Source organism: Scyliorhinus canicula, chromosome 4 (genome assembly GCF_902713615.1).
Source record: "Scyliorhinus canicula chromosome 4, sScyCan1.1, whole genome shotgun sequence".
NCBI lineage: Eukaryota > Metazoa > Chordata > Chondrichthyes > Carcharhiniformes > Scyliorhinidae > Scyliorhinus > Scyliorhinus canicula.
The window spans coordinates 53635770-53649479 of NC_052149.1; the positions used below are offsets into that span (position 1 = coordinate 53635770).

General features: G+C 45.6%; 1 protein-coding gene across 1 annotated transcript in view; it reads left to right on the forward strand.

The window, feature by feature from the left end:
- The window catches only part of ttc39a (tetratricopeptide repeat domain 39A), a 143266-nt gene extending 133351 nt beyond the window's left edge, over positions 1-9915 (forward strand). Inside the window, exon 18 of the mRNA XM_038794269.1 lies at positions 8679-9915. Coding sequence (XP_038650197.1) covers positions 8679-8796 — 118 coding nt within the window. The 3' untranslated portion in view covers positions 8797-9915. The remainder of the gene's footprint in view (positions 1-8678) is intronic.
- Positions 9916-13710: the final 3795 nt, after the last annotated feature.

A 13710-nucleotide genomic window follows, 5' to 3' on the forward strand; every position in this document is an offset into this window, starting at 1 on the left:
ATATGTGTCCACATTCAAAAATGATATGGGTTTATATGGCCCACACTCCGTCGGGTCCTTATCTTTTTTTCAGCAACAGGGAAATCGATGCCTGCACCAAAGTTTGTGGGAACACCCCCTTCCCTATTGCCTCTTCCCCACCATCAGGGGTGCCAGCTTATCCTTGAATTTTTTAATACTATTTCACTGGAAACCCATCCGGCCCTGCCACTTTCCCCGACTGCTTGTGTGTGTGGTGAAGAAAAAGAGTTTAAGCATGAGCTTAGGATTTTTGGTTTAATTTTAATTGGGGTTTGAGAGGGAGAGGTTGGGAGCCTGCTTGTCTTACTGTTGTTTGGATGTGGTATTGATGGGAGGTGTGGGGAGGGGGTAGTTTTGTGACAGTGACTATAAGCCTTTCTTTGTTCTGTTTGGTGGGGGATTTGGTGACCATCTTGGGTGGGCCTAGTGTCGGCTCTTTAAGTAGTTGCTGGACTGCTCCAGAGGGTGAGAATGGCTGACACTGGGGTGGGGTGCATGTAGACGACCTCCCTACTCAGCTGGTTACTTGGAATGTGAGAGGGTTGAAGGGCCCTGTAAAAGATATAGGGTGTTTGCGCACCTTAGGAGTTTGAAGGCTGATGTGGTGCTGTTGCAGGAGGTACATTTGCAGATTAAAGATCAAATAAGGTTACGGAAGGGCTGGTGGCAAGTATTTCATTTAGTATTTGACAGTAGGGCCCAGGAGGCTGCACTTTTGATTAATAAGAGGGTATCTTTTTTGGTGCCCGGGATGTTAAGATTTTGTTAAGATTTTGATAGATCTAAATGGAAGGTATGTAATGGTCAGTGGGTAATTGATACCCTGGTGGACTTAGTTAATTTACATACAGTGAACATGGATGATACAACTTTTGTCAACAAGTTGTTGCCTTCTATTCCCGATCTGGACTCACACCAGCTAATTCTGGGAGGGGACTTTAACTGTGCAGTGGACCCTCAATTGGATAGATCGAGGCCTAAGTTCTTGAGTCCTTCAGGGGTGGCAAAGGTACTTTTGGTCTTCATGGAGCAGATGAGGGGGCAGACCCGTGGAAATTTTTTACATTCAAATGGGAATGAGTTTCTTTTTTCCTCCCAAGATGCACCTGGTCTACTCTTGGATCGTCTTTTGTGGTGGGAAGGTCTCTGCTTCCGGAAGTGATGTGATAAGGGAGTGGGGGATTCGGCTTGTTATTTCGGATCATGCTCCACATTTTGTGGATTTGGTGTTCGTGTCAGTCCCTGCTCTGTGCCTCCCCTGGAGGTTGGGGATGACTTTGTTGGCAGATAAAGGATTCTGTGAGACTGTTTCCTCCGCCATTGGGGAGTACATTAACTTTAAGAGGTGAGGAGATTTCGCCTTCTATGTTGTGGGAGGCTCTGAAGGCAATCATCAAGGGGGTATAATCTCTTGTCGGGCTCAAAGAAAAGAGTGAAAGGTTGAGGTGGCTGAATGCCATCCTGGAGGTCGAGCGCCAATACTCACTTTCCCAGACGCTGGAGTTGTTGGCAAGCAGGAAGAAATTGCAGTTGGAATTTAGGCTGCTTTCAGTGGCAGGTCAGCGCGCCAGCTGCGATGCTGAGGGGAGGGGGAGGGGGGAGCTTCGTAGGAGCATGAGGAGAAAGCCAGTCACCTGTTAGCGCACCAGCTGAGGTGGCAGGCGACCTTTCGGGAAACAGTGCAGGTTGAAGTACTCGAGTGGCAGGTTGGTCTCTGCTCTAGGTAATGTCAATGAGGCCCGAGGCTTTTTATCTTACGATGTTATCTAAACGAGAAGGATTTTTCTTTTTATCTCCAGCAGATCACGTCTACTCTCGGATCGGCTATTTTGTGGAAGTGGTGGGGGCGAGGTATTCGGCACTTGTTATTTCGGGTCATGCTCCACGTTTTGTGAATTTGGTGTTGGAGTGAGGCCCCACTCAGTGTTTCCTCTCACAGGATAAGGATCTGATAGTGTGGGTCGTATTGCCCTATTTTGTTATTGAATACAGATGCAAAGTTGTTGGCGATGGTATTGGCAATGCACTTAGAGCTCTACCCTCCAGGGATTATATCGGAGGAACAGAATAGGTTTGGATTGGATTTGTTTATTGTCACGTATACCGAGTTACAGTGAAAAGTATTGTTCCGTGTGTATCTCAGACAGATCATTCCATACATGAAAAGAAAAACATAAAATACACAATGTCAATACATACACAGGCATATATAGGAGTGTAGTACTACTCAGCAGAGAAGATGTGTGAAAAGATCAGATCAGTCCATAAGAGGGTCATTTAGGAGGCTGGTAACAGCAGGGAAGAAGCTGTTTTTGAATCTGTTAGTGCGTGTTCTCAGACTTTTGTATCTCCTGCCCAATGGAAGAAGTTGGGGTAAGCTGGGTGGGAGAGATCTTTGATTATGCTGCCCGCTTTCCCCAGGCAGTGGGAGGTGTAGACAGTCCATGGATGGGAGGCGGGTTTGTGTGATGGACTGGGTGGTGTTCACGACTCGTTTCTTACGGTCTTGGGCTGAGCAGTTGCATACCAGGCTGTGAAGCAGCCAGATAGGATACTTTCTATTGTGCATCTGTAAAAGTTGGCAAAAGTCAATACTGAGGAAGTATAGGCGCATTTTTGCTGTTGTGCATTTTTGCGTCTGCATAGGTGGACAAAGAGAGATTTTTGGTGATGTGCATATCTAGGAATTTAAACCTGTCAACCATCTCCACCTCGGCCATGTTGCTGCAGACAGGGGTGTGCACAGTGCTTTGTTTCTTGAAGTCAATGACCAGCTCTTTAATTTTGCTAATAGATTGTTGTTGTTACACCACTCCTCTAGGTTATCTATCTCTCTCCTGTATTCTAACTCATCGTTGTGAAGGGCATGCAGCTGTTAGCCAATGATTGCTGTCTCCAGTCCCTGGTACTTGAGGCACAAATGTTACTTACCATTTGTCAGCCAAGCCTCAATGCTGATCTTGTCTTGCTGCATTTAGACGTGGACTACTTCAATATCGGAGTCATCATGAATGGTGAACAAAGGGCAGCACGGTGGCGCAGTGGGTTAGCACTGCAGCCTAACAGCACTGAGGTCCCAGGTTCAATCCAAGCTCTGGGCCACTGTCCATGTGGAGTTTGCACATTCTCCCCGTGTTTGCGTGGGTTTCGCCCCCACAACCCAAAAATGTGCAAGCTAGGTGGATTGGCCACACTAAATTGGCCCTTAATTGGAAAAAATGAATTGGGTACTTTAAAATTTTAAAAAATGAATGGTGAACATATTCCCCCTTATGTCAGGGGGTCGGCTAGTTTACCTTCCTAAAGAGACATCTGTGAATCAGATGTTTTCTTTTAAACAATATGATAGTTGCATTGTTAAATCAAGCATTTCATTATTGCATATTCAATTAAACGTAAATTCCTCAGATGTCATGGGAGGATTTGAGTTTATGACTCTCTAGTCGGTGAACATAACTCCTATATTACCAGACCCTCAAAGCAAAGCGATTCTCTTGACCAATATTCATTCCTCAGCAACAGATGAAACAGCTATTTATCTCAATGTTTGTCAAAATTTTCTGGAGCGCTAAAAACCAGAAAATGAAATCTTGGCATCTGCTAACAAACCTCAAGATACACCAACTATTTTTTAGGACAAGCTACAAAAGAAAATCAACTTCTTATTCCTTAGCTCCAATGCAAAGTCTTTGCCCATTGTGACTGGTTCTTTGCTCTATGGCCATATTGAGAATAAAAGTGGACAAAAAACAATTAGTATTAGCAGATCAAAGCCAAATCACAAATATTGAAATTTTGCAGCCAGCACAAGAATACCAGAAATTATAATACAGCATAGCTCTTCACAAATCCAGAGGTTTATTACCCAGGTTGCAAGCAAATTAGATGTTTCCAGAGTTGGAACAGATGACTTATGCAAGTTTTATTTAGTGTACAGAAGCATTGCTGACTTGCATGATTGTGTATGCAAGCTATGGTTTACTAAAATGACTTTGGATTAACTGGCGCGGAGTTACTTCATTGTGTATCCTGCATTGTTCTGAAGCCAGAATCGCCAGGAAGTCTAAAATTCCAGCCATACACAGTCAGGGGTCGCTGAGTACATATTGATATTAATTGCTGCAAACACCAATTTGCACCATGGGCTTGCTCAAACCTGGCAGCAGCAACAGCACAACTACCAACCAGCATGGAGGACTCTTTCACATCCCTACCTGCCAAGAGTTCACTGGGATCAATCAAACACTAGAACTGACTGGCACCAAAGAAATTTTAAAAAGGAACTGGAGTTGGTGTAATGATGAATGTAAACTATCCACTTAAAAAGGAGGAAGCTATCAATTTAGTAACATGTACATCTTTCAACTAGGAACTTCTTAGCTTAGAGGACCTTCTGCCATTATTTTTATTCTTTCATAGTTTGTAGAATACGTGGACGGGGTCAGCATTTATTGTCCATCCCTGTTTGCCCTTGAGAAGGTGGTGAGCTGCCTTTCTGAACCACTAGAGTCCACATGGTGTAGGTACATCTACACTGCAGTTCTGAAGAAAGTTCATGGATTTTGGCCCAGTGACAGCACGGCAGGGTGTTGTGTGGCTTGGAGAGGAATTTGTGACAATATCACTGAATCACCCCTAATGCTGGTTAACCCCCAAATAAATTACCCTTTTTGTTCATAAGGAAAGTCTTGCCCTTAAAACATTTTGCTTAGAAGCAGAAAATAGGTGCAGGCCGTTCAGCCTTTCGAGCCTACGTCAATTACATTTGATCGTGGCTGATCATGCAAATTCAGTACTCCACTCCCACTTTCTCTCCATACCCTTGATCAATTTAGCTGCAAGGGCCACATCCAGCTCCCTCTTGAATATATCCAACAAACTGGCCCCACAGCTTCTGTGGTAGAGAATTCCACAAGTTCACAACTCTGAGAGAAGTAGGGCTGGATTCTCCGTTCCTGCATCTGTGCTGACGCCAACGGAGGATCCGTGGATTCCACGACAGAAGAATTGGCGCCATATCCTGATCAATTCCGCTACCGGTGAGGAGCTAGCACCGGTGGCACGTGCAACACCCACAGAACACACGAAAAACGGTATGAGAATCACCGGGTCCATGCTGGACACACGCAGGGCTGTTGAGTTGCAGGCGCACATATACTTTACCCCCCCCCCCCAAAAGATGGCACCGGTTGTGTTGGACCGCATACCCATCCACCCCAACTGGTGGACACTGTCCGTATGCCCTCTCCTCGCAGCCACCGCGCCAGACTCACGACCATTGAGACCACACGTGGCCTGCCCCTCAGAGACTGAGCATCACATGTGGGGCCGCTTAGAGATGCGCACGTGGTTGCAACTACATGCGTCGCAATGACACCGATTTGGAGGGCGCAGAGCTTCGCGATTCGGTGACAAACCAGCACCCACTGCAATGTTGGCATCAGGCGATATTCTCTGCCTGATTGCTGTTCCTGATGTCAGCATCGGGCAACGGAGAATCCCACCCGTAGTTCTTCCTCATCTCAGTCCTGAATGACTTACCCCTTATTCTTAGGCTATCTCTCTTGTTTTGGATGTCCCCAACATCGGGAACATTCTTCCCACATCTCGCCAGTCCAGTCTCATCAGGATTTTATATGTTTCTGTGCGATCCCCTCATTCTTCTAAACTCCAGTGAGTAAAAGCCCAGTCGATCCAGTCTTTCTTCATGTGCCCATCCTGCCATCCCGGGAATTAGTCTGGTGAACCTTCGCTGGACACCTCATTAGCAAGAATGTCCTTCCTCAAACTAGCAGACCAGACCAAAACTGCACACAATACTCAAGGTGTGGCCTCACCAAGGCCCTGTATAACTGTCGCAAGACATCCTTACTCCCATACTCAAATCCTCTCGCTATTAAGGCCAGCATGCCATTAGCTTTCCTCACCACCTGCTGTACCTGTGTACCAACCTTCAGCGACTGCTCCACCATGACACTCTGGTCCCATTGCGCTTCCCCTTTTCGTAAACTGCCACCATTCAGATAATAATCTGCCTTCCTGTTTTTGCCACCAAAGTGGATAACCTCACATTAGATTGCATTTACCAATTATTTGCCCACTCAGCCAGCCTGTCCAAGTCATCCTTCAGCCTCTTTGCATCCTCCTCACAGCACACATTGCCTCCAGTTTAGTGTCACCTGCAAATCTGGAGATATTGCATGCAATTCTTTAGGTACATGTTGCTCAAGGGATACATTAATAGATCAAGTCCCCAAATAATTGTTTAATCGCAAAGTATCAGCCAATGTATAAGCTTCAGGGGACTCCATTCCACTGGCCTACACACAACTCCCCATCTAGCACTACTTATTATGCTCATATGGATCACAGTCATGAAGGTAACCATCAGCTTCCAACTCTAGCCTATCACGACTGTGAAGTGTTTGACTGTGAACCGGTTATAGACCTGATCAGAGATGATTGAGTCAAGGCAAAGCCTAAACAGAGTTGAAAAGGCTGACACACTTGAGCAATTTAGTAACATTGGTGCACAAAAAGTGCACTGATAGAGGGCAAATTAAAGAGCTACGCAAGTCAAGCAATTACTAAAACTGTTCATTATTTATTATTTTGAACTGTTTTGTCTGTAAGTCTTTACAAGCATAAGAGTGTGATGTTAAAATTGTGAAAAACCTTTGTTACATTGATATAGAGTAAATCTGAGAAAGTTAAAGGGTGACCTGATTAAGCTTTCAAAGTCATAACGGAAAGAGTAATAGGTTGTTTATCACTACAATTAGATAATGACAAAAATAATTAAAGGAGATATTAGAACATATTGCGATAGACCATGATTAGAATCTAGAATTCTTTGCTGTAGACCTTGCATGCAAAGTCTTTTAAAAGGCTTATAGTTTACTTAAAGTAAAGCAAAGGTTTGGGAAATGAGGAAAATAGTGCGATTAGTCTAGATGGCTTTTGTGGGGAAAACAGAATTCGAAGAGCCAAATGGAGGCTATTGGCTGCATTAGGAAGCAGCTGTTGGGAAGTTTTAACTGGATCAGCAACACACACTGTGGCTACAAGATCAGGTCAAAAGCCAGATATTCTCTGGTTAGTCACTCACGTCCTGACATCCCACAGCCTGTCCACCATCTACCAGGCACAAGTCTGGAGTGTAATGGAGTACTTTCCACTTGCCTGGATCAGAGCAGCTAATAACACTGAAGAATCGCAACAGTATCCAGGACAAAGCACTCTGCTTGATTGATACTCCCTCCAGCACTGCCACACCATTGCTGCAGTGTGTAGTATGTATGAAATGCACTGCAGCAACAACGTTTCAATAGCACCACAAATCCTCCCCTTTTTGTCTGTTTAAGATGCGCGCCCATCAGTCCTGCGCTGTTCCCTCGCTGCTGCTGCTGCTCCTTGCATCTTTCCATGCCTTCGATTTGTTATTTTTTCCAGCCATAAATCCTCTTGTGTGCCTTTCACCTTGGGCTGGGTTTTGGTGGGCTTTATAGGCTCACGCTGTTTCTCACTCTGAGGCTGTTCTCCCTTCCCCCACTGTTCTAACACCCTGGGCAGGGAATTATGGGACAATGCTCCGAGTAGTCAATTTGTCCTTGCCGTGTGCTAAGCTTAGCTTGATACAATTTAAGGTAGTCAACAGGATGCATGTGACTGAGGCCCGAATGAGCAGGTTGTTTGACAGGGTGGAGGATAGGTTGCGGGTGGAGTGCAGGAGGGCCCGCAAGTCATGTCCACATGTTTTGGGCATGTCCGAGGCTTAGGGGACTTTATTAGGGATTGGCTGATGTTATGTCAATAGTACTAAGGTACGGGTGGGCCAGAGTCCAGAGGCAGCGATTTTGGGTGTTTCTGAAGACCTGGGAGTCCAGGGGGCGAGAGAGGCAGATGTTTTGTCCTTTGCCTCCCTGGTAGCCCAGAGACAGATCTTATTGGCGTGGAGGGACTCGGAGCCCTCAAAATCAGGGGTGTGGGTTAGCGACATGGCCAGGTTTCTCTGGCTCAAGACGATCAGGTGCGTCCTGAAAGGATTGATGCTAGGGTTTGCCCGGAGATGGCAGCCGTTTATCGACTTTTTTGGGGACAATTAAACTGTCAGCAGAGGTGGGGGAGGGGATGCTCAACAATAACTTGTTTTCCAGCTGCCTCTATGTTACAGTTCTAAACATAATATAGAGCAACAGATGATAAACAAGCAAAATGGGTATAGGTAGAGAGGCGATGTAAATAAATGCTTTTGATTCAAAATGTTTCAAGTCATTTTGTGCATGTCCATCATTATACATCTTTTAAACTGTAACCCTTTAGGTGAATGCACCTAGATTGTACAAGTTCTCTCTTTGAGAATTCACACTGGGTTAGTTACTTGAGTGGCTTGGTAGCAGTGGTTAGCACTGTTGCTTCACAATGCCTGGGTCACTGCCTGTGCAGAGTCTGCCTGTTCCCCCCATATCTGCGTGGGATTCCTCTGGTTTCCTCCCACAAGTCCCAAAAGACATGCTTGAATTGGACATTCAGAATTCTCCCTGTGTACCCAAACTTGCGCCAGTGTGGTGACTAGGGGATTTTCACAGTAACCACATTGCAGTGTTAATGTAAGCCTACTTGTGACACGAATAAAGATAATTTTCACTGTCTTTCAGACAAAACTACAAGAATTATTCTATGGAGTCAAGGACGCATTTTCGAATTCAAGCTGCTCTTCTCAAAGTGAAGTCTCACACACACAATGGAAGTTATTCATTGCCTTCTACACCTTAAGACATGTTTAAATTATTACAAGAGAGCCACAAGAGCTGCAATGACAGGAGCAAAAGTTTCTCTCTAGAATGGTATACTGATACCACATCTACCGAAAATCTGAGATAAAAGCAGAATGCTGGAAATCTGAAGTAATAAAAACAATGTGCTGGAAATACTCAGCAGGTCTGGCAGCAGCTGCAGAGAAAGAGAGTTCATGTTTCGAGTCAAATACGACTTAAGAACCGGAGCTCTGAAGAGTCATATTCGACTTGCAATATTAACTCCATTCCACCGCTATAGATGCAAACACCTGCCGAGTATTTTCACCAGTTTGTTACTTGCTATGGTACTGAATCACTGCAAGCAGGGTCACAAAGTTTATGTACATCACTGTGCTTTACACAGTCTCAGGGAAACTGTTAATTATTATATTGGTGATCTGCAGCATAATTTAGAAACTTGCCTTTGTTGTAAAAATGTAAATACATAATCAATCTGCAAACAAGCTAGAGTCACAGTTTTAATACACTTGACAATTTCCCCCACCCCCAATCTCCAATTTATTGATCACCTTCACCACATAAACTGCCCTTGTTTGAATGGGGAAAATAGCACATTGCAGTTTCCATTATCGTTATTGTCAATTACAAAAACATTGTTAAGCCTATTTGAAGCAAAAACAACTGTTAGGTGAGCGGTTCATCTCCAGTTAAGGTGAAATTACTTATTTCCCTTTCCAAGTACTGCTGGCGTACTGGACATAGTTGAAGATATTGTGAACACTGATTGAAAAATGCATGAAATGAAATGAAAATCGCTTATTGTCACAAGTAGGCTTCAAATTAAGTTACTGTGAAAAGCCCCTAGTCGCCACATTCCGGCATCTGTTTGGGGAGGCTGGTACAGGAAAAGGAGCAGCTTTCAATTTCTAAAATAAAATAGTTGCTAACAGAATTTTTCACAGGCATATTTTTCATAAATACACTAAAGACGTACTAATTGACTTTTCACCTTTAATTGAAGACTCCTGCTAACAGTGTGGTACATTTCACTGTTCATAACCCAAAAGTGCATCTAGATTGTGTGAAATTAATTCTTTTTTTTAAAAATAATTTTTATTGAAATTTTTACAAAATAAAATACAAAATATAAACATCTTAGCTCTATTAACATACAACCGCGGTAACACCCCATGAACAATACCCCCCCAGCTTCAATAGCAACTTCAAACAAAAAGAAAAAACAGCAACAAAGAGAGAGAAAAAAGAAGAAAAACAAAAAACAAACAAGAGGGAGATAGCACCCTCCACAAGCCCATGTGCACAGTTCTCCCTCCCCCCAATCCTTCCCCCCCCCACCCCGGGCTGCTGCTGCTGTCGGCCTATTTCCCTACCGTTCCGCCAGGAAGTCCAGAAACGGCTGCCACCGCCTGAAAAACCCTTGTACTGATCCCCTCAGGGCAAATTTCACCCTCTCCAATTTAATGAACCCCGCCATATCCGAGATCCAGGCCTCCACGCTTGGGGGCCTCGCATCCTTCCATTGGAGCAAGATCCTCCGCCGGGCTACTAGGGACGCAAAGGCCAGGACCCCGGCCTCTATCGCCTCCGGCACTCCCGGCTCCACTGCCACCCCAAAAATTGGTGAAATTAATTCTTGCTTGGTCAAAAAATAACCATATGCATTGGGAAGGTTAACAAATTGAAAAATCCCAACCATCACCTCTATCTTCAAACACTTGTGTTCTCCTTATATTACACTTGCATCTCTTCATATTTATTTTTTCATCTCATGCTCCAACTTACACGAGAACACCTGAAAAGTTTGCATTGAGACAACACGCTAGCCTGAAGTGAGAGACAGACGGCAAAGTGGAATTGAGACTACAACCAGATCAGCCATGATCTTATTGAATGGCAGAGCAGACCTGAAGGTGGCTGGCTCCTGCTCCTAACTTACTTTGTATTCTCTCTGTAACTTGTTTAAGACATTAAATGTTTTAATTTTGACTCTTATTTCTATGTTCTGCTGGATTCAGAACAAGTAAATTAAGACTATCCTCATATTGTTTAATGATTAAAAATTTTAGACTGCCAGATGTATAACTGTGTCTTTCCTGATTTTCATCTTCATAAAATAATATAGCTCACAAAGTTACTGTTACAAATACTTGCATTTTTATAGCACCTTTAACATGTGATAATGTCGCAAGGCCCTTCACAGGAGGATATCCAACAAACATTTTCTTTTAAATATTTCTTTATTCTCCTCCTTTTTCACATTTTCTCCCAGATTTACACTCACCAACAATAATCAGTAACATATGTCAATCCCCGTATCAATAACAACGATCCCATCCTCCCAAACATTTGCCCGCATGTTCACATAAACAAATGACAAAAAGGAATCAGGAATCAACCATAGCCACCATTAACACCCATCGCACCCCCCCCCCCCCCCCCCACCCCACCCCCCAAACTAATGTTCGATGTTATCTAGTTCTTGAAAGTGCATAATGAATAATGCCCATGATTTGTAGAACCCTTCTACCCTTCCCCTCAGTTCAAACTTAACCTTCTCAAGAGTCAAGAATTCCAACAGGTCCCCCCGCCACGCCAGGGCACAGGGTGGAGAGGCTGCTCTCCAACCCATCAGGATCCGCTTCGGGCGATCAACGAGACGAAGGCTACAACATCTGCCTCCACACTCGTTTCCAACCCTGGCTAGTCTGACACCCCAAATATGACCTCCTGGGGGCCCAGGTCCAGTTTCAGGTGCACCACTTTAGAAATTACCCTAAAAACCTCCTTCTAGTAATCCTCTAGCTTTGGACAAGACCAAAACATGTGAATGTGATTAGCAGGTCACCCCCCGCAACGTTCACACACATCTTCTACTCCTTCGAAGAATCAGCTCATCCTCGGCCTCGTGAGGTGTGCTCTGTATACCACCTTCAGCTGTATCAGCTCCAACCTCGTGCACGAGGTGGAGGCATTCACTCTCCGGAGCACCTCACACCAGAACCCCTCCTCCATAATCTCTCCCAACTCTTCCTCCCACTTTGCTTTGATCCCTTCCAGTGGTGCCTTCTCCTCTTCCAAAATAACTCCGTAAACCGCTGACACTACCCCCTTCTCCAGTCCCCCTGTCGTCAGCACCTCCTCCAGCAATGTGGAGGCCAGCTCCTCTGGGAAGTTCTGTACCTCCTTTCTGGCAAAATCTCGAACCTGCATGTATCTAAACATTTCCCCCTGCTCCAGCCCATACTATGCTTCCAGCTCCTTCAATCCTGCAAACAACCCCTACAAAACCAATCTTTCAGTGTCTTAATCCCCTTCTCCCCCCATTTCCTACAACTTCCATCCCACCTCCCTGGCTCAAATCTGCGGTTCCCCCGAATCGGCATTTCCCTTGACCCTGCCCCAACTCAAAATGTTGGCGAAACTGCCTCCAAATTCTCAGTGAAGCTATTATTACCGGACTCCCTGAGTATTTCCCCGGAACTATCGGGAGTGGCGCTGTTGCTAGTGCTTTCAATCCCGACCCCCTGCACAAACTCTCCTCCATTCGGACCACTGGGAATTAACCCCTCTGACCCAGTTCCGCACCTTTTCCACATTCACCGCCCAGTAGCAATCGGGTTTGGCAGACCCAAACCCCCTGCCTGCCTTCCCCTCTGTAGGAGCACCTTTCTCACTCTGGCCACCTTCCCTCCTCATATGAACGACGTAATCCTTCCCTCAATCGATCTGAAAAAAGCCTTTGGCAGGAAAATCGACAGGCATTGAAAAATAAACAGAAATCGCGGCAACACGTTCATTTTAACCGCCTGGACCCGACCCCCCAGTGACAGAGGGAGACCATCCCACCTTGCCAGATCAGCTCCCACTCTCCCCACCAAGCTAGAAATGTTGTACCTGCGAAGTCCCCCTCCCTGCTCCCCCCCCCCCCCCCCCCCCCCCCCCGGGCATGGCAACCTGCATCCCCGGGTACCTAAAGTGAGACCCTGCCCTATGGAATGGCAATCCCCCCACCCCTGCCCCCACCTGCGGCCAAGACACCACAAAATACTCACTCTTGTCTACATTCAGCTTGTACCCCGAGAAAGGCCCAAACTCTCGAAGCAGCTCCAATATCCCCCCTATCGACACACTCGGTTCCGACATGTATAACAGCAAGTCATTGGAATATAAGGCACCCTATGCTCTATCCCCCCCACGCACTATTCCTTTCCATACCCCCGAACTTCTTAATGCGATCGCCAACGGCTCGATCGCGAGTGCAAACAGCAGGGGGAACATGGGACATCTCTGCCTAGTCCCACGGTGGAGAGAAAAGTATCTCGAGCTGATGTTGTTTGTGCAGACAATATCATCCTAATATCATCTTTGGTTCTGTGTCAATGTTTGGTAGATGCAGGAATTTCTAGATGTGTTGGGAGTACCCGAGGTTAGGGGAGGGGTTCAGGGCTACATTAGAAGGAGTGATAGTGGAGCAGGAGATAAAAGATGCGATTGGAAGGATGCAGTCAGGGAAGGTGGCAGGGCCGGATGGGTTTCCGGTGGAATATTATAAAAAATTCAAGGATAAGCTGGCACCCCTGATGGTGGGGATGTTTGGAGAGGCGATAGGGAAGGGGGTGCTGCCACAAACTTTGGGACAGGCATCGATTCCCCTGTTGCTAAAAAAAATAAGGTTCTGACGGGTCGTATAGGCCCATATCACTTCTGAATGTGGACGCAAACGTATTGGCGAAGAAACTGGCGGGTATGTTGGAGGAGTGCCTCCCGAAGGTGATAGGTGAAGATCAGACGGGGTTTGTGAGAGGGAGGCTGCTCTTTTCAAACATTAGAAGGTTATTGAATGTCGTTATGGCACCGGCAGAAAGGAAAGAAACAGGTGGTTGTGGCATTGGACTCTGAGAAGGCGTTT